Raw genomic sequence first — 17,843 nt, 5'->3', positions numbered from 1 at the left:
AATCATTCCCCCTTGTATTACTATCTATATGAAGTTTCCCTCCTGCCTGTAAGTTCTATTTAAGTATCAGAAGACTGCTATCAGGACTCTCCTAAGCCTTTTCTTCCCAAGGCTGAACAAACCCATCTCCCTCAGCATCTCTTTCTAGGCTTCAGCCCTGAAAGCATGTCTGCAGCCCTCATGTGGACCCATTCCAAAAGCTCCACATCCTTCTTTCCAGACATGGACTCAGTACTTCATATCATCAGCAAACTTGCTAAGGGTGCACTCAGTCCCACTACCCAGATCATCAATAAAGATGTTGAGAAGAGCACTAGTTCCAAGATACACAGCACTCTTCACTGGCCTCTATCTGGACACAGAGCTGTTGAGCACAACCCTCTGTGCTCTGTGACCCTGATTTAGGTTTTTGAGGAAAAACTTCAAATTACTGATCACTCATTTTCTGAATAAAACCCAGCAAAAGGGTATATTTTAAGATCAAAATTCAAATAAAAAAATCTATATGATCTAAATTTGTAATTTAGTTTCAGACAAGAAGCTTAAACAATTTTCCACAGTGCAGAAGGGAAGAAGACATTTTATTCAAACATGCTTCTAGGTGACATTAGTTCAGTTTAGCAATAAATATTGAGCTATTCCAACAGTAGATTTGATCGAAGCAGTTTAGCAGCCTGATAACTCAATTGTTTTTTATTTAAAAGTTTTGTTGGAATCTTCTTTGAACTAGGAATCTGGAAAAGCATGTCTTCCAGCGTGCATGTGGTTATCCGTCCTGAAGCTTGTAGTTTGGTATAAATATCTCTTAATTTGGCAGAAAAGTCAGGGTTTTTTTCCATCTTTTCCCTGGCTGTGGCCAGCTGGGGAGGGAAAACAATACACTGTCACAATTCAGCCAGCAAAGATCTCAATCAAAAACCGTACTGAAGACAAAGGAAAAAACCCATACCCAGCTTAACATACATAGCTAGTGGAGTGGCTTCTAAGAAAAGGAATTTAAGCAGTACACATACATGAGCAGGCAATATTGGAAATGCACTAGATACCTATGAGGGAAAGTTTATTACATTAAAAACTTTCACAAAGTAGTATAGTCTTATTTGCAGACCTAGAGTGGACTAACACAATTGTTTTCTATTTAAACCCAGGCAACACAAGTGCTTCCCGAAATCTATTTTCCAAATAAGCACAATTATTATTATTCCACATGAAGCTAAAAGTAGAGTTCAAACCAGTAAGTCATACAAAAGAACAATGGAAATTTCAGTAAACTATGCTATACATGGAGTATAAGCTAAAGAATGAATGGATCTGTTAAAAAAATTTAGTGAACTACTGTAAAATGAATGGGCTAGGACAAATGCTTGGTCTTCCTAGGTACTGTTACAAGTTTACAGAAATAAAACACTGAGACATGTAGTTTGTTTGCCACAAATATCCATTAACTACGCTTTGAAAGCCATACCTCCTCTTTACCTACTGCTTATGTATCAATTATTCTGCTATGAAGCAGCACTAAAAAGGTAATTATTTAATTACTAGCACAACCTTAAAATACATTGTTCCATACATGTTCAAAATGAGCACACTAATAAATTTCAGGAAAAGAAGAAGCAGTGCTTTCAAGCTGAAAGGGTTTCACTCATACACACATTTCCTTCTCAGTGACCAGTACTGTAACGGAATCTATCATTTCCTAAATCACACTTCTCTGTATAGCATCACAGATGTTTGCAAATGCTACTAAATAATACGAGTGTGATCAGGACTTTAGTCTCATTTTTACATCAAACGATGCCAGCATATAAAGCAAGGGAATAAATTATTTAAGGCCACTAGGGAACTCTTCATCTTCTCAGTTGAAATTCGAGCTAGATTCTCAATAAAAAGGGAAGTAGACAGCTAAGCACTTTGCCCAACAGCACAATAAACCAGTCAGCTGGTTTGGCATCTGAATGTATCAGAAACAAAACAGTTTTAGTAAGATGTACTCAGAAACCTGAAGCTCTGTAACTCAACTTCGTAGCTTAGCTAAGCACCCAAGACTTCCTCTCAGACTTGCCTTACCACCCCCAGGCCTGCATCCCCAACACACACCTGTGATGACATACTTGCCTGATTCAGTTCATTACTGTATACTTACCACTTGCTCAGAAAATTCGATTTTTTTCACAAAAGGAGGAGTATCTACGTCCATTGCTGCCTCTAAAGTCTTTATTACTTCTTCTAGCAAACCAGATCTGAGCTGGACAAGAACCTTAAAAATAAAATTAAATATATCCACAAAGTAATCATTAGAAAGAAAGCCTTAAAAGAAAATATTTAAGGAAAACATAATGAATGAAAGAATGACCAAAATACTTTTCTAGATGCTGGGCTGATAAAATCCGTTAATTGTGAAGGCAGACAGAATGGTCAATTTCCACATAATTCTTTGTTTTGTTTTGTTTTGCAGCTGAAACTTGGAAAGGAATAGAGAACCTGGAGCCTTCAGCTGCTTTGCACATAAGAGTTGTTTGCCTATTAGAGCATATTTATACTGTAAAACTCTAATACAAAGCAAGCATACTTACTTTAAGATTACTGTATAGTTTATTCTCTGTTTTCCTTATCTGAGAACAATAAAATTGGGCTTGTGCTATATCATCCTGAAAAAGAATTAAAAATAATTAAAAAAAATACAGTTAAATATGTGACACATTCCCACAGTAAAAGCCTAAGTAGAACAAGAAGCTCTTACAACTTCTCACTGAAACACAAAAGCATCTACAACACTTTCACCAGGTCCCACAGCCCCATGTAGCATCCAGCCTGTGAAAGAAATACTCCACACTGGAATTTGCATGTTAGCTAGCTCTCCAGCATAGCAAACAGTATTTTCAAATTTTAGTTCTTAGATCAGCAGACAAATGAATTCATGTAACCAACACCAAGCACAAGTGCACTTTAAAAATAGAAGAATTACATCCAAGCTTGGACTTCGGCACATGTCAGAGTACTTAAATGAAGTGCAGGATGTGATTAGTGGATATCTTATTCTGCCCAGCATTTTTAACTTTTAGGATATGCACACTTAAAGTAGCACATCTGTAACACCAACTGAATTATGTGGACATTTAAACATTACACTGACATTTACAAGGGATCAAGAGACATCTTATTCAAAGCAAGATTAAAGATGCCAATGAGCATGCAGTTTTAGGAATAGTTAAGTGTAATCTGGATCATTAATCTGTTTACAAAACAGTAATTTTAGCTAAGTTTTATATAAAACAAAGTACCAAGAATATTTCATGTTGTTTCAGAGACAGAGATTTTGGTTTTTACCCCAATGTTAATGAGAAGACCAAATCATACCACCATGCAAATGAACAGTTAAATTTCAGTGACATTACTGTTCAGCTGTGGTGTTCATACAGAGATTATGCAAAAAGATCAAAGAATGAATGCATAACAAAGCTTTAACCTCTTATTTCATTCATCCAAAATATCTACCAGTATCAAATCTCTAGTTCTTTTAGACACTCACAGTCTGATATCTCTTTAGATATGCAAGAGAGAATGTTTCCTCAAAACATTTCCTCATAATTTCAGAAGAAAATGTATACTTAAGGATTTCCTAACTCTTATTCTCCTGTTTTTCCTGTCTTTCCTGTTCTTATTCTCCCGTCTTTCACTCTGATCTGCTTCAAATCAATGCTCAGGCACTTGAGATATATGGAAAATGTCACCTTGAAGTCACTTGCTACTAAGGACAGGCCATCTCCAAAACAAAAGGGCAATAGATATCACAGTCCTTGAATTTGCCTCTACAGATAAACATTCTGAAGAGCTTACTGCACAAGTGTTTAAAATTATTTTTATCCTACTTGAAGGAAATCATTACTAAGCATCAACATCTGAAGGACTGGGCCATGGGAATATCAAAAACCACTAGCCCAACTTTCTTCTACTTTGTAAGAAAATTCTGCGTCTAATTGTCAGTGGAAAAATGCATCTGTGTATTAGACTCAAGACAAAGGCTTCAGAATTTTGACATTCAGTTTATGCGGGAGTTACCTATAACCCTTTCTTCAGGGCCATAAAAGTTATAGTACTTAAAATAATTGCCTAGATCAGTTATGCTTCCTCTTTTTTAGCTTTCTTCAGCTGACTGTCATAAAACAAAATAACCTTTTGAGGTATAAATCAAAAGAAGAAGGCACTATACCTGCTTCAAAGCAGATGCCGCAGCAAAGTAGAATGCTCGCAGTGGTAATGTGTCACCTTTTAGCTGTGCTTCTTCAAGCAGTTTTGCAGAGATTTTGCAAGACTCCAGGCTGCCCTATGTAGAAATTTCATACATAAGTTGCCTTTGTCAATCATGTGATCTGAAATTATTGTACTGCAACTGCAGTGACATTCAGAAGGCATTCAGAAGTAAATGCATTGTAAGGCCAGCAAGGCAATCTATGTCTGAACCAAGGAGATTCTGTATTTCCTAAGATACACAACACCAAAAGATGATACTTAGTGATACAGTGCTCAGAAGAGGGTAAAAATAACCACCATTTCATTCCTTTGATTGTTTTGTGTTCTACAAAAGAGACAACAACCCCTGGCACTCAGCTAAAAGCAATTTCAATTTTCCTACCATTCCCAAATCAGGAAAAAGGCTGACTTTTTCTAATTCTAATTCTAAGCCATTCTAAAAGGGTAGTTAATGAAGATCAGTTTTCCCAAACATTAAATTAATCAGCACCATTGTATTACAGAAATCTGCACACAAATAAATTTGAATATTCAGCAGTCTTGAGCCTCTCTTTTCAAGATTACATTTGGCAAGATGCTTCCAAAGTAAACACTCTAATGTAATGTAATCTCAGAAGAGCGGTGGCCAGCAGGGACATGGAGGTGACTGTCCCTCTCTACTTTGCCCTCATGATGCCTCATCTAGAGTACTGTGTCCACATCTGGAGCCCCCAGTACAAGAAAGACAGAGGGCTGTTGAAGAGGGTCCAGAGGAGAGCCACAAAGATGATCAGAGGGCTGGAGCAGCTGCCCAATGAAGGCTGAGGGAGCTGGGCTTGTTCAGCCTGGAGAAAAGAAGACCTCATTGCAGCATTTAAGTACCTAAAGGGAGCCTACGAACAGGAGAGGAATCAACTCTTTGAAAGGGGATAACAGCAGGTTATCTTATGAAGACAGGCTGAGGGAGCTGGGCTTGTTCAGCCTGGAGAAGAGAAGGCTGCGGGGTGACCTCATTGCAGCATTTCAGTACCTAAAGGGAGCCTATAAACAGCAGGGTAATCAACTCTTTGAACTGCAGGACAAGGGGAAATGGTTTTAAGTTGAGGGAGGGAAGATTTAGGTTGGGGGGGGAAGTTCTTTATTATGAGGGTGGTGAGGTGCTGGAACAGGCTGCCCAGAGAGGTTGTGGATGCCCTGTCCCTGGAGGTGTTCAAGGCCAGATTGGATGGGGCCCTGGGCAGCCTGGTCTAGCATTAAATGGGGAGGTTGGTGGCCCTGCGTGTGGCAGGGGGTTGGAGCCTCATGATCCTTGATGTCCCTTCCAACCTGAGCCATTCTGTGATAATAGTTTACATATTTGCCTTTTCCAAGGTGGAAAGCTTGCATTATTCATGAGAAACAATAAATTGCATCAGTGCTTCATCTCCACATTCAGTTAGCAATTAAGTACTCCAAAGGTCAAGAATTACCAGCACAGTTTACTTTACGGGCATACATAACTTGCATCTTATTTGTAGTGAATGATATATGGTAATAACATTAATGTCACTATTTTCAAATGAAGTCTAGAGTAAAAGGTAATGTGTTCATCTGTGCATCATTTCAAAAACCACCAGCTACCAAAAATAATGTTCTTCACAATGGAAATGGTAAAGGGAGCCAATTGGACCCTGAACTATTAAAAACCTTATCTCTATTCCTACTGTTCAAAGTGCCATTCATGTAAAACAGCAGCTGTGATATAAGACTGGGTCATCTTTTGGGTTTTATGGGATACTTCTCCATTTCACTGCTCAATGGTTTGCACAGCTTGTGAAAACACCTTTTGAATGACATAATAAATGTCATGTTCTTTAAAAATTTTGAAACATTCTGACCACAAAAAAAGATAACTATTGCACATACACATTTCATTATTATCAAAAGGCTTATAGCACTTTCCTGCACTAAAAGAAGAACCTCTTTTTTAGTTTGGGTAATAGCAGACCCTACAAATATTTAAAACTTCCCAATGGCTGTCCTCAGAAATACTTCTGTACACTAACTTCGTAGTTAATCCACTAGCAGTAAACAGAGCTTTAAGCCTTGTACATTCTCCAGTAGTGGTCTCTGGCACAGTTCCTTAAAAGAAATCAAGAATTAACCAGGTAAATATCCAGCACTGTTGTTAACAGTACTACTGCCATTGTTTCCAGTATTCAAATTATATATCTCAAAGACATTTCCCTTCAAGATTTTTCCTCAATTTTCTCATGTTGGCAAAGCAAAAGCACTTTGGAGCTTCATGGTGTCTCCTCCTTACTTGGAGTCTTAGCATTCAGCACTAACAGTTGAAACAAGATCAAGCTGTTGAAGGAGCTCTGCCTAATCACCTTCAGCACATAAGGAGTTGTTTTTTTTTTTTTTTTTTTTTTTTTTTCCTTCACAGAATCACCCGGGTTGGAAGGGACCTCAAGGATCATGTAGTTCCAACCCCCCTGCCTAGCAGGGCCACCAAACATACACATTCAGATCAGGTTGCCCAGGACCCCGTCCAACCTGGCCTTAAACACGTCCAAGGACGGGGCATCCACAACCTCCCTGGGCAGCCCGTTCCAGGGCCTAACCACTCTCCTAGTAAAGAACTTCCCCCTAACATCCAACCTAAATCTTCCCTCCTTCAACTTAAAACCATTTCCCCTAGTCCTGCTGTTATCAGCCCTTCTGAACAGTTTACTCCCCTCCTGGGTGTAGGTTCCCTTCAGGTATTGATAGGCTGCAATGAGGTCACCCCGCAGCCTTCTCTTCTCCAGGCTGAACAAGCCCAACTCCCTCAGCCTGTCCTCATAGGGGAGGTGCTCCAGCCCCCTGATCATCTTAGTTGCCCTCCTCTGGACCCTTTCCAAAATCTCAATGTCTTTCTTGTACTGAGGGCTCCACACCTGGACACAGTACTCCAGATGGGGCCTCACAAGAGCCGAGTAGAGAGGGACAATCACCTCCCTGTCCCTGCTGGCCACCCCTCTCCTGATGGAGCCCAGGATCCCATTTGCCTTTCGAGCTGCCAGAGCGCACTGCTGGCTCATATTCAGTCTCTCGTCCATCAGGACCCCCAGGTCCTTCTCTGCCGAGCTGCTCTCAAGGACCACTCCTCCCAGCCTGTACAGGTGCCTGGGGTTCTTCCGGCCCAAATGCAAAACCTTGCACTTTGCCGTGTTGAACCTCATCAGGTTCACCCGAGCCCAGCCCTCCAGCCTGTTGAGGTCCCTCTGAATGGCATCCCTTCCTTCCACCGTATCAACCGCACCACTCAGCTTGCTGTCGTCAGCAAACTTGCTGAGGGTGCACTCAATTCCCTCATCGATGTCATTAATAAAGATGTTAAAGAGCACCGGTCCCAAGACAGACCCTTGGGGGACACCACTTGTTACCGGTCTCCACCTGGACATAGAGCCATTGACCACCACTGTTTGTTTGTCTGTTAAAACAATTGAATGTCAGTTTATGATCATTTCCCCTCTATTTTATGAATTTGTTAAAGAAATTTAGGTTGTATTGATGGGCTGACAGGCTGGATCAGTGAGCTGAAGCTAACTGCGTGACGTTTAAAAAAAACAAGTGCTAGGTCCTGCACTTAAGTCACCATAACCCCAGGCAGCGCTACAGATCTGGGGCAGAACAGCTGGAAAACTGCATGGCAGAAAAAGATCTGAGGGTGCTAGTTGATAGCCAGCTGAACATGATTCAGTAGTGTGCTCAGGTGGCCAAGAAGGTCAGTGGCATCCTAGCTTGTATCAGAAATGGCAAAGCCAACAGGACTAGGGAAATGATTGCCCCATGGCACTAGTAAGGGCCCATCTTGAGTGCTGTGTCTGATTTTGGGTTCCTCATTAAAAGGAAGACATTAAAGCATGTCCAAAGCAGAGCAACAAAGTTAGTGAAGGGTCTGGAGCACAGGTCCTGTAACAAGGACTGGGACTGTTCAGTCCAGGGAAAAGAAGGCTCAAGGGAGCCCTTATCACTCTCTGCAACTTGACAGCGAGGTGAGGGTTGGTCTCTTCTCCCATCCATCTAGTGAATAGGACAGGAACTAATGGTTCCAACCTACACATCAGGGGAGGATCAGGTTGGATATGAAGAAAAATTTCTCCTATGAAAGAGCAGTCAACAATTGGAACAGGCTCCCCAGAGGATTGATGAGGGCAGTGTTCTTTGAGGTGCTCAAGAAATGTGTAGATGTGGCACTGAGGGAAATGGTTTAATGTGCTGATGGTTGGACTACATGATCTTAGAGGTCTTTTTCAGCCTAAACGATTCTATGATTCTAAATAACAATGTGCCTGATTCATTGCTGAAAACAGACGCAGAGACAGTAGTAGAAAGCAAAAGTCTCAGGAACCTCTTCCTCTTCTATATGCTAGGGATCCGAGCCCTCATGCAACAGGCCATGGAAAGTAACATGTTAAAATTTTGGAGATTATGTAAAGCTACCATAGATTGAGTAGACCTCAGAGAAACACAATGGGATTCAGTGAAAGTCATTACTTTTCATAGAGTGGAAGGGACAGAGTGCAGACCACAAAGTAAGTTACAGTCACAGATATTGACTAGGTAGATGCTAGGAGCAAACACAAGCTTATAAACTAGTGTTGCAGCACAGTGTCATCGCATTTCTACATTCAGTATTTCCTAAAAACAGCACACTCTGGATAGAACTGGTAGCACTCCTAAATGAACTGCTGCCACGAATCGCTAGCTGGTTTTAAGTGCAAACTGCTTCCACAATTCTTCTTGAGATCTACCTACTGCCTTAGTCTACAAACATAAAAGCCATATAGTTATCTCTGTTTACCTGACCTAAAAGCAGCTGCAATTCATCAGGACTAAGACTTGCAGAAACACCTCAGAAAGTACTTGAGAATCACCATTTTTGGCTGACTGCTTTTTATCACATGTGCTCAGATTCACTGTAGGTTAACTGAGAAATATGGGAAATTTAGCCTTGTGGAATCATTTTGCTTCAGCCAGTGTCTCTTTCAAAAAGCATGGTTAAATTGAAAAAGAGTTTTCTACTATGTTTGGAAAGGGCCTGTAAATACTTCAAATTGCAGAATTGATTCAAATCTGGAGAGATATATAAAGAAAAATGTTTGGCGGACTCTCTTCACTACAGATGGGAAGCTACTCTAAGAACTGTTATAGAACCTATGTAGCCTAATTCCTTATTGTGCTCACAGTTTTTCTAAATGTACATTTAAGGTTTAGGGGAAGCCTATCTCTTGCTGAAGCATTCATTTATCTTTCTTTTCTTGACTCAGCTAGCATGTTAGAACAGATTACCTTTGAGAACTTTAATCCCTGTCAAATTTGGGTGCAATTGTAAAAATGGTCCAAGATTTACTTGGAAGAGAAATGGGAGAGAGTTATCTGTCAAACAGTATATATCATATATATCCTATCTCCCAAAGAAACCAGACTATAAATCTAATATTGTGGCTGTACACCTTGGCACAGTCCTCAGAGAAAGAATGCTAACAGTTAATCAAAGGCTGTATCAGATTTATTTCTTAATGTTAACATCCTTTTAATTCTTTTAGAGATATGCTTTGTGATATTAGCTGGTATCGGAAGACATATATGTACAAAAGATCATGAACAATGAAGCGATTTATGACTTAATTGTGTCTAAAATACTTGCATTAGATATGAAATCATGACTGGGAACATATGAAAATGTCAAAATTCCAAAAAGGAAGACACAGAAAAGGCATTTCAAGTACTTCATCATGTTAATTGAAAATATTTACCAATTTGTAGCATACTGCAAATGCCAGTAAATAGGTTTCTTTGTTGAAAGGTATTCCTCGTGTTTTCATTTCTGCTAGGACTTCCAAGGCACCTGCCAAAAAACACAGTCGTGTTACTCAATTCAGAAATTTAATGCTATATGTTTAATGACTTGAAATAATCTCAGCACTGTGTGCGCTCAGGAACTTTACTTCAAAATCAGAGTGCAATCTGACATCTGTTAACTTTTTACAAATTAATACATTTTAAGAACCTTAACAGAGGATCAATTGGATGAGACACTGCTTCAGAGAAAGGAAGCTTTCAGTCTACACTAGCACAGTACAGTCTATACAGCACCTGACTTTACTGTTCTATTATCTTCACACAATCCTAAAGCAAACGTCAGGATAATTTACAAAGCCACTCTTTTTTTCCTCCTAGCAGTCCAGAACAAAGACAAATCACACAACAAAAGCTTCAACTACTTTCAACCTAATGCTCCTACTAAAAACGTAACCTTCGTTACACTGCAACACTGCATTCTGGTTCAGATCTAGTTTCTTTAAGGATGATCCAGTCTAAGCCTTCAGGACAACTATTGAGCTGATTTGCCAAGCAGTGAAAGACTAAGTGCTGCACATCCAACAAATTCCAAAGAGAGTGATTTGGTTGGAAAACTTATTCCATACTCTTTTCAGTCAAATCAGTTGATTCCCTGTCATATCATCAGAAAAGACCAAACTGTGATTTTATGCACTTGCCTGAGCTTAAGCCTTACGAGAAGTGGCTGAAGGAGCTGGGATTATTTCCTCTAAGAAAAAGAGGCTCAGGAGAGACCTCATTATAACTACCTGAAGGGAGATTGAGGTAAGGTGGAGGGTCAGCCTCTTCTCCTGTGTAACTAGTAATAGGAATAGAGCGAACAGCATCAAGTTGCACCAGGGGAGATTCAAGTTGAACATTAAGAAAGACTCCTTCTCTGAAGGCATGAACACTGGACAGCACAGGCACTGGGATGGGCTACCCAGGGAAGTGCTGGAATCATCATCCCAGATTGTGTTCAAGAAACACTTAGATGTTGCAATGAGGGACATGGTTTAGCGGAAAATACTGGTCACTGGATGATCTTGGAGGTCTCTTCCAACCTTGGTGATTCTATGAGCACAGAACTGCTAGAAAAATGTGTTGGAGAACTTACTGTTCCGAAAACTGTATAAAACAAACATAGAATAGGGAGACACACATGCATACACACACACAAAAACAAAACTACAGGAAATTAGAATCCAGAGAGGAGTTAAGCTTTTAGAGAGCTTTAAAGAAGAATGTTCCAATCATAATTCCACATGACTGCAAAACGGTAAGAGTGCCCTTCCAAGTATGAAACAGATAAAGTCTTCCATCTTTATTACACAATACAGTACAGCTATTTTGCATCTATACTGATTTACATGATGTTTGGTCTTCTAAAATCTTGTCAGTACTTCATATTGATAAAGCCAATTAATATTTATACACATACTCATAGTGAGAAGTATGCTCCTCTAAGTGCGTTTGCAATAGTAAACTCAGTACTTACTTTTGTAATGACCCTTTTTAAACAACATAGTCATCAAAATATGGAACGATGTACTCTCTGAGAAAAAACCATGCAAATTCTGTAGAAAAACATACAAAGAGTGAGTTTTAAAGAAAGTTAGAATAAAGTAAATGAGCATTATTATGGTGCACAGCATTTATCAAGTCTTCCCATTGAAATGAGCTGCATTTTTACAAGTTGAGTATTTAATTATTTCAGTTCCCTGACTCCTCTGTCAGGTAACTTCTAAACTAGCAGTATCTCAGTATACTCAACAGCGCACTTAGAAATTAAACATATTTACAAGAGATTCATACTTCTATGCTTTTTTCAGTGACAGACTGTGACCTTTAAGTTAATGCAAGCAGAAGTCTGACTAATTGCTACTCCAAAAGCTTAGCAGATATGCAGCTGAATAACTGTATCTTTGGGGTGAAGTACCACTCATACTAAATAAATTTCAGCTAATCACAATATCAAATGGTAAATAGATCCACACTAGGGCTTAGGTCATGACAAGCATAGTAGCAGAACAAAGAGCAAGTATATTTTACATTCCACAGCATTCACTGCATGGTATGACAATATGAATAGCCAGATGAAATGTCAAAGACATTATGATAATTTTCTGAAGCAGGGTCTTAAGATGTGTTACAGTACATTATCATCCATCAGTGACCAAGTCCTGTAAGTACTACAGGACTCATCTTAGTGACTGATCTCATCTATAGCCAAATAACACCTTCATATACTTACACATACCTAACCTAGGAACAGTAGGCCAAGCAATACTTTTCCCATTTTCAGTAGATATATCCTTACCTTGATTCCTTATCATATAGCTGACTTACCACTAGCCCCCAGTTTTGAAAATAGAACATTCTTGCACAGAATCATCTACATATATTAGATATAGGGTACAAACAATATTTTGTCATAATAATGCACACAGCATTTCAGAGATGTTCAAAACCAAGTCCTTAAGTTTCTTCAGCACTTCAGAGGGAGTCTGAAGTACAGATTAACAAGGTAAATCTGCTGGTGTAAACAATCTAAGGAATTTAAGCAAACTGCTACTGAATAAAAATTCAGAAGTGATCACTTCCAAGAATTATTTATACAGGATGGATATATGAAATAGAGAATGCGGGAAAATATGCATCAGAGCTTTTTTGAGGAATTATGCTCAAATCAATATTCTTTATTGAAATGATGCAATTACAAAGAAGTGCGATAATACAAAAGTTAGTCAAATTAACATTTACTTTTAATTACTGTTTAACTTTCAAACTGTTTTTTTTTTTTTTTTTTTAAACAAAAGCTATATAAACAGTGTTGTTAATGTGATAGACATCTTTGCTGTTGCAACAGATATACAGTGTACTTCAAGTTTCTGAGGTCATGCAAAGCACACGAATTACTCACACTGAAGTAGTAGGTAACAGTGATATTAGTGAAACACATAGAGGAAATTACCTGATCTTTGATAAGTTCTACTGCAGGTGTTTCAAGGTCTAGCTCAAAACATAACCTCATAAAGAGGGGTCCAAATTTAAAACCATGCAGGTCTGTGATTCCACTCTGCTCATGGTACCTGTTAGAAAGACTCAAAAGAGTAAATCACACAACACATAGAATTTGCCAAGGGAAAACAGCTTTAAACAGGCAGCACAATCTGCATGTGCAGTGACAGACACATTGCTTTTCTATCTTCAGTAAGTGGCATTTAGATAAATGAGGAAATATTTTCTGGAAAAAAATGTAATTTTGACTCAACTAATAAAGTGAAGTAGCAACATGAAAATTATTCTATTTATAGTGAAGACATTCATATCCAATTAAGTTATAGAATGCATCCTCTTCACCAGAATTGCCAGCTACTTTGCTATCTATTCACAGAGCAATTGCACAGGAAGTTGCAGTGGTTCATTTTGGCAGTGGTACCTGCTAAAACATTTCAACCTTTTCTAAGCCAAACTAATTAAAAATTTTTTTTTTTTTTTTTTTTTTCTTCTTCCCAAAACTTCTGCATGTAATTGCTGGGAAGGCTTTCATTCACAAATCCTCCTGACCTGCCACTGATGTTTCCAGACCAGTTTATAAACAGAAACATCTTAGCTGGAAGATGCCTCTGAGCACACCAGTACCTCCCAGCTTACAAGTGAAGTTTCTGTGTGACTCACTTTTTACTATATACAGCAGAAACCAGTTCATTCCCATAGCTTGACTCTTCTTTGATTGAGAATCTCTGAAGGGTTGGAAGATCCAAAGTAAATGAAAATGCAGTCTTAGCCTAATGGAGTAAATGTACAAATTGTCCCCGAATTAGGGCAAACCCTCACTTGCAGACATAACTTAAGATGATCTAATAACAAAACTGTAAAATAAAAAGAGAAAACAATGTTACCTGGATTGTTACAAGTACCTGTAAATAACTTTTTTGGCTAGCTCCACATCAGATGAAGTCTGACATAAGTGCAGTAAAATTTTTAATTCATTTTTGAGAATAATTCTATTTTCCTTTAATTTTTCTTTAATATTTTTGAAATATGGATCTGAAAATGAAGCACATTATAAAAGCAGTCTACAGACAATTCCATTATTTATGTTGCATATCTCCTACTTGAAACAGAGACTCAATGCAGCAAAAAGCCTGTTTTTTCCAGTATAACTATTATACTGCTATAACTATAATATTATAACTAAAATAAATAAATAGATCTCACATATTTTTTGTAACAGACTAGTTATTAAGGCTTTTTTTCCCCACTTCTAATCCAAAATCAATTACAAGCCTTATTTACTTCTTTTCATATTTCAGTTTCTAGCCTAAATACCAAGTATAGAAACCATGTGAACATACATTGTTAGCACTCTGTTTTCATTAGTTATCTTCAGCTACTGCTTGTACAACAACAAAAAGGTGAATTGTTACCTGTAAACCCAAATATGTGGCTTCTGCTTAGGTATAATATGAAACATGTCCAATATGTCATTATCACAGCAAAATAATGGCATTATGACTTATCAATGCCTGATTCAAACTCTGCTATTACTTGGTATAGAAAAACAATTATTTCAATTTTGCTGAACTCTATTTCAGATGACTGGTTTATGTAGAACTAAATTTGATATCTGTCCTTTTCTTGGCACTGAAAAAAAAAAACCAACTATATCATTTGGAAGAACTGCCAAAAGTTTGTTATCACCAAACACCTACACATGATAAAAAAGGTGCATTAGATTTTAAGGATGGATTTATGTTTATATTTATCCTCTCTCTAAAGTATAGAGTTTACACACACTTTAAACTAGCATGACAAAGTCTGTATCAAGGAAAATCCACCATCCTTCCTCTCTGATCAGTTGAAGGAACCTGAACTCGTTTTTCATATTCAGAGTTTAGAGACATAATCTAGGCGTAAAACTGAGAGGTTATATGATATAAACCAAACATAAAAAGCTAAGGGAATGAACTCAATAACTTTACAGAGCAGATTAAATCAATTACTGGCATAGGCCTGCTCTGGACTGGTAAGTAGGTATCAGGCTTTGTGTTAACCTCCTCTACTGAAGATGTATTTGAAGCACAATTTGTAGACTAAGCAGTACTTTACATTAGACTACATGATAAAAATGGAAATGCAAGGGCACAAACATTTCAGGTCCTTTTCTAATGTTCCTCTACATTTTTCAAGATGACATAACTCACACCATTCTTCAAAGCTTCAGATCTGAAACTTTAGCTGCAAACAACTTGCAAGAGGAAGATGCAAACTATTCCTTTCATTGTAGTCAATTTTCTGTATATAATGGCTTTCACCATCTTCTTTCCAGTACTCACATTAAAATTACAAAGGTTCTTATCAAGGAAATATAAATACCTTTATTGCCATGGAATTCATTTCTAATTGCCTCTTTTGCCTGCTGAAATTCTTGTAACTTTATACTATCTTCTGTTAGCAGATACCGTTTACCTGCCATAAGAAAAATAAAGAAGTTTAAGTTTTACATTCTACTAACTGCTTTGATAATGCAGAACTTTGCAATTATAACTTACAGCTTTTAACTATTGTATGATACCAAATTATTGGCAGCACAACACTAAAAGACTGCAAGAATTGCAATTGCTCACATTGCTGAGAAAACAAACAAAAAACCAACCAGCCACTACATCATAGCTTTCCAGTATTAATATCAACAAGGTTAAAAAGGCACGTATTTATTGGATGTGCAAAATAAAAGCTAGAGATGTTCCCCTCTTGCCTAACTAAGATACAAGTGGATTCTGCACAAGAATCCTGCTTGCCTACTTTTGTAAGGATCTGCCTTGTTGTCTCTCTGCTGCTAAGAACACCCTGGCAGCACAACTGCCATCATCACTGCAGTATGCCTGATGCTGGCTGCCCCTGTTTCTGTGAGAAGACAAAAAAGGAACATGCAAAGATTATAATTTGCAAAGCAGTAATGCTCAAGAGACCCAGTGAAGCTGTGGTACAGGCAGACACCAGAGGAATACAAGCACAGGTCCAGAATCAGAAAGCTAATTCTGGGTGCCAATCTCAGACAAAGGGTTCTGCAAGCCTAAGAAAGGTGTCATGCAAATGCCATTTGTCAAGATCTTGCTGTCACAAAGCCAGTTCTCCAGCAGCAGATTCCTATTTGTAGCAAACAATCTGGTAACAAAGAATCTTTGCAGCAGTTCACATGGTCACAATAGAATCATAGAATGGCCTGGGTTGAAAGGGACCACGATTATCATCCAGTTCCAAACCACCTGCCATGTGCAGGGTCGCCAACCACCAGACCAGGCTGCCCAGAGCCACATCCAGCCTGGCCTTGAATGCCTACAGGGATAGGGCATCCACAGCCTGCTGGGCAACCTGTTCCAGTGTGTCACCACCTTCTCTGTGAAAAACTTCCTCCTAATATCTATCCCAAACTTCTAACCCCTCCAAGTCTTCTGCTTGTGAAAAAAACGACTCTTAATCAAGAGGGTAGGAGGAAGTACTGACCCAGGGAAGTTACACATCAACTTCACATGTGCCCAGCAAGATGCAACAAGCCATACAACCAACGTTTGTTTTCTGCATGAGAGATGATAACAATGTGCTGATCAGAATCCACAAAGCAGCACACTTACCTCTTAAATTTAACCGGAGGATTACCAGAGGGTAAAACAGGCAGGAGTTACCCTAATTTGCCCCGCCTCGTGGGAAGCCCCGTTAGGCCTTCACAGGCAGCCCGTGCATCTCAGGGAGCGGACAGGTGCTGTGCGGGGAGCTTTGAGCAGCGGAGCTCTACCTCTATCCAACTCAGCCCCCCGCTAAATCCACCGCCAGGCGTAACGGGACTACAACTCTCGACGTGCAGACTGCTGGCAGCGCCCGCCAGGCATGCTGGGAATTGTAGTATTCCAACCCCCCCCGTCTCCCCGTCTCCCCGTCCCCCCGTCCCCCCCTCCCCGGTGACCGGCGCGCCCCGCGCCGCCTACAATTACCTGCGGCCACGCAGCCGCGGCAGCCCGAGGCGGACAGGCGAACCACCGAGCGCCGCACCACCGCCCGCATCGCCCGCCACGACCCGCCGGAAAGCACCGCCGCCATCTTGTTCTCCGGCCTGGCGGGGGCGGAGCGTTGGCGGGCCGGCCCCCTCCCCACCGCCTCCTTCCTGGGTGCCATGGCTGCCGCCGTGCTCGTGCGAGGCGCGCTGCGGGGCGGGAAGGTCCTCGGCGCGGCGGCAGGTCGGTGGTGCGCGGCGCGGCGCGGTGCGGTGCGGTGCGGTGCGGCGCGGCGCCGAGCTCTGTCGGGCCGGGCCTGGCCTCCGTGGGGGCCGATGGCTGAGAGGGCTGTGGGATATGGTGCAGGGACGGGCTATGCGCGGAGGTACTCGCAAGACGCCGGGACTGGGGCAGCTTTCGCAGAACGTGAGGGACAGAGACGAGTTCTCTGTTCAGATGTGCGGCTCCCAACCTGTCTGCCTATATGGGACGCGGATATCCGTGCGGGGCGGAGGGCAGTCCACCGAGCCTGAGCAGAATCTGACGAGTGAGGGGGCAGAAGTGTAGTCCAGGCCGATGGTTTTGAAAGGCTGTTTTTGCTTTAAAAAAAAAAAAAAAAAAAAAAAAAAGCCACCTGTGTGAAGGAATCACAACGTTGGGTAATTCTATGGCGTCCTTCCTGTAAAAGTCTGGAGTTATTTCTTTATCTTCCTTTAGCCAGTTCTGTCCATTGTGCATCTTCAGGACCTTATCATCTGTCAGTGA

At 40.2% G+C, this 17,843-nt stretch overlaps 2 protein-coding genes across 2 annotated transcripts in view; one reads left to right on the top strand and one right to left on the bottom strand.

Annotated features, from left to right (window-relative positions):
• Positions 1 to 564: 564 nt before the first annotated feature.
• Positions 565 to 17,259, bottom strand: PTCD2 (pentatricopeptide repeat domain 2). Its single transcript, XM_042875236.1, has 10 exons — positions 17,079 to 17,259; positions 15,463 to 15,555; positions 14,004 to 14,133; positions 13,055 to 13,172; positions 11,579 to 11,657; positions 10,017 to 10,108; positions 4,211 to 4,324; positions 2,574 to 2,648; positions 2,144 to 2,257; positions 565 to 860 (listed from the first exon to the last, which is right to left on the bottom strand). The coding sequence occupies exons 1-10, from the start codon at positions 17,257 to 17,259 to the stop codon at positions 636 to 638; spliced, it is 1,221 nt and encodes a 406-aa protein (XP_042731170.1). The 3' UTR covers positions 565 to 635.
• MRPS27 (mitochondrial ribosomal protein S27) overlaps positions 17,237 to 17,843 on the top strand; it is a 40,023-nt gene continuing 39,416 nt past the window's right edge. Inside the window, exon 1 of the mRNA XM_042875235.1 lies at positions 17,237 to 17,321. Coding sequence (XP_042731169.1) covers positions 17,258 to 17,321 — 64 coding nt within the window. The 5' untranslated portion in view covers positions 17,237 to 17,257. The remainder of the gene's footprint in view (positions 17,322 to 17,843) is intronic.

Source organism: Lagopus leucura, unplaced genomic scaffold, assembly GCF_019238085.1.
Source record: "Lagopus leucura isolate 7727_CA_CO unplaced genomic scaffold, USGS_WTPT01 Super-Scaffold_100014, whole genome shotgun sequence".
Taxonomy (NCBI): Eukaryota; Metazoa; Chordata; class Aves; order Galliformes; family Phasianidae; genus Lagopus; species Lagopus leucura.
Note: the sequence above shows the minus strand (reverse complement) of the source record. Positions and strands in the feature narration are given on the sequence as shown.

Coding starts and splice junctions, on each gene's coding strand:
- PTCD2 (XM_042875236.1), bottom strand. CDS start 17,259: ATGGCACCCAGGAAGGAGGCGGTGGGGAGGGGGCCGGCCCGCCAACGC. Junction 15,556..17,078: donor CCGCGGCTGCGTGGCCGCAG/GTAATTGTAGGC, acceptor TTCTTATGGCAG/GTAAACGGTATCTGCTAACA. Junction 2,258..2,573: donor AACTATACAGTAATCTTAAA/GTAAGTATGCTT, acceptor TTTATTTTTAAG/GTTCTTGTCCAGCTCAGATC.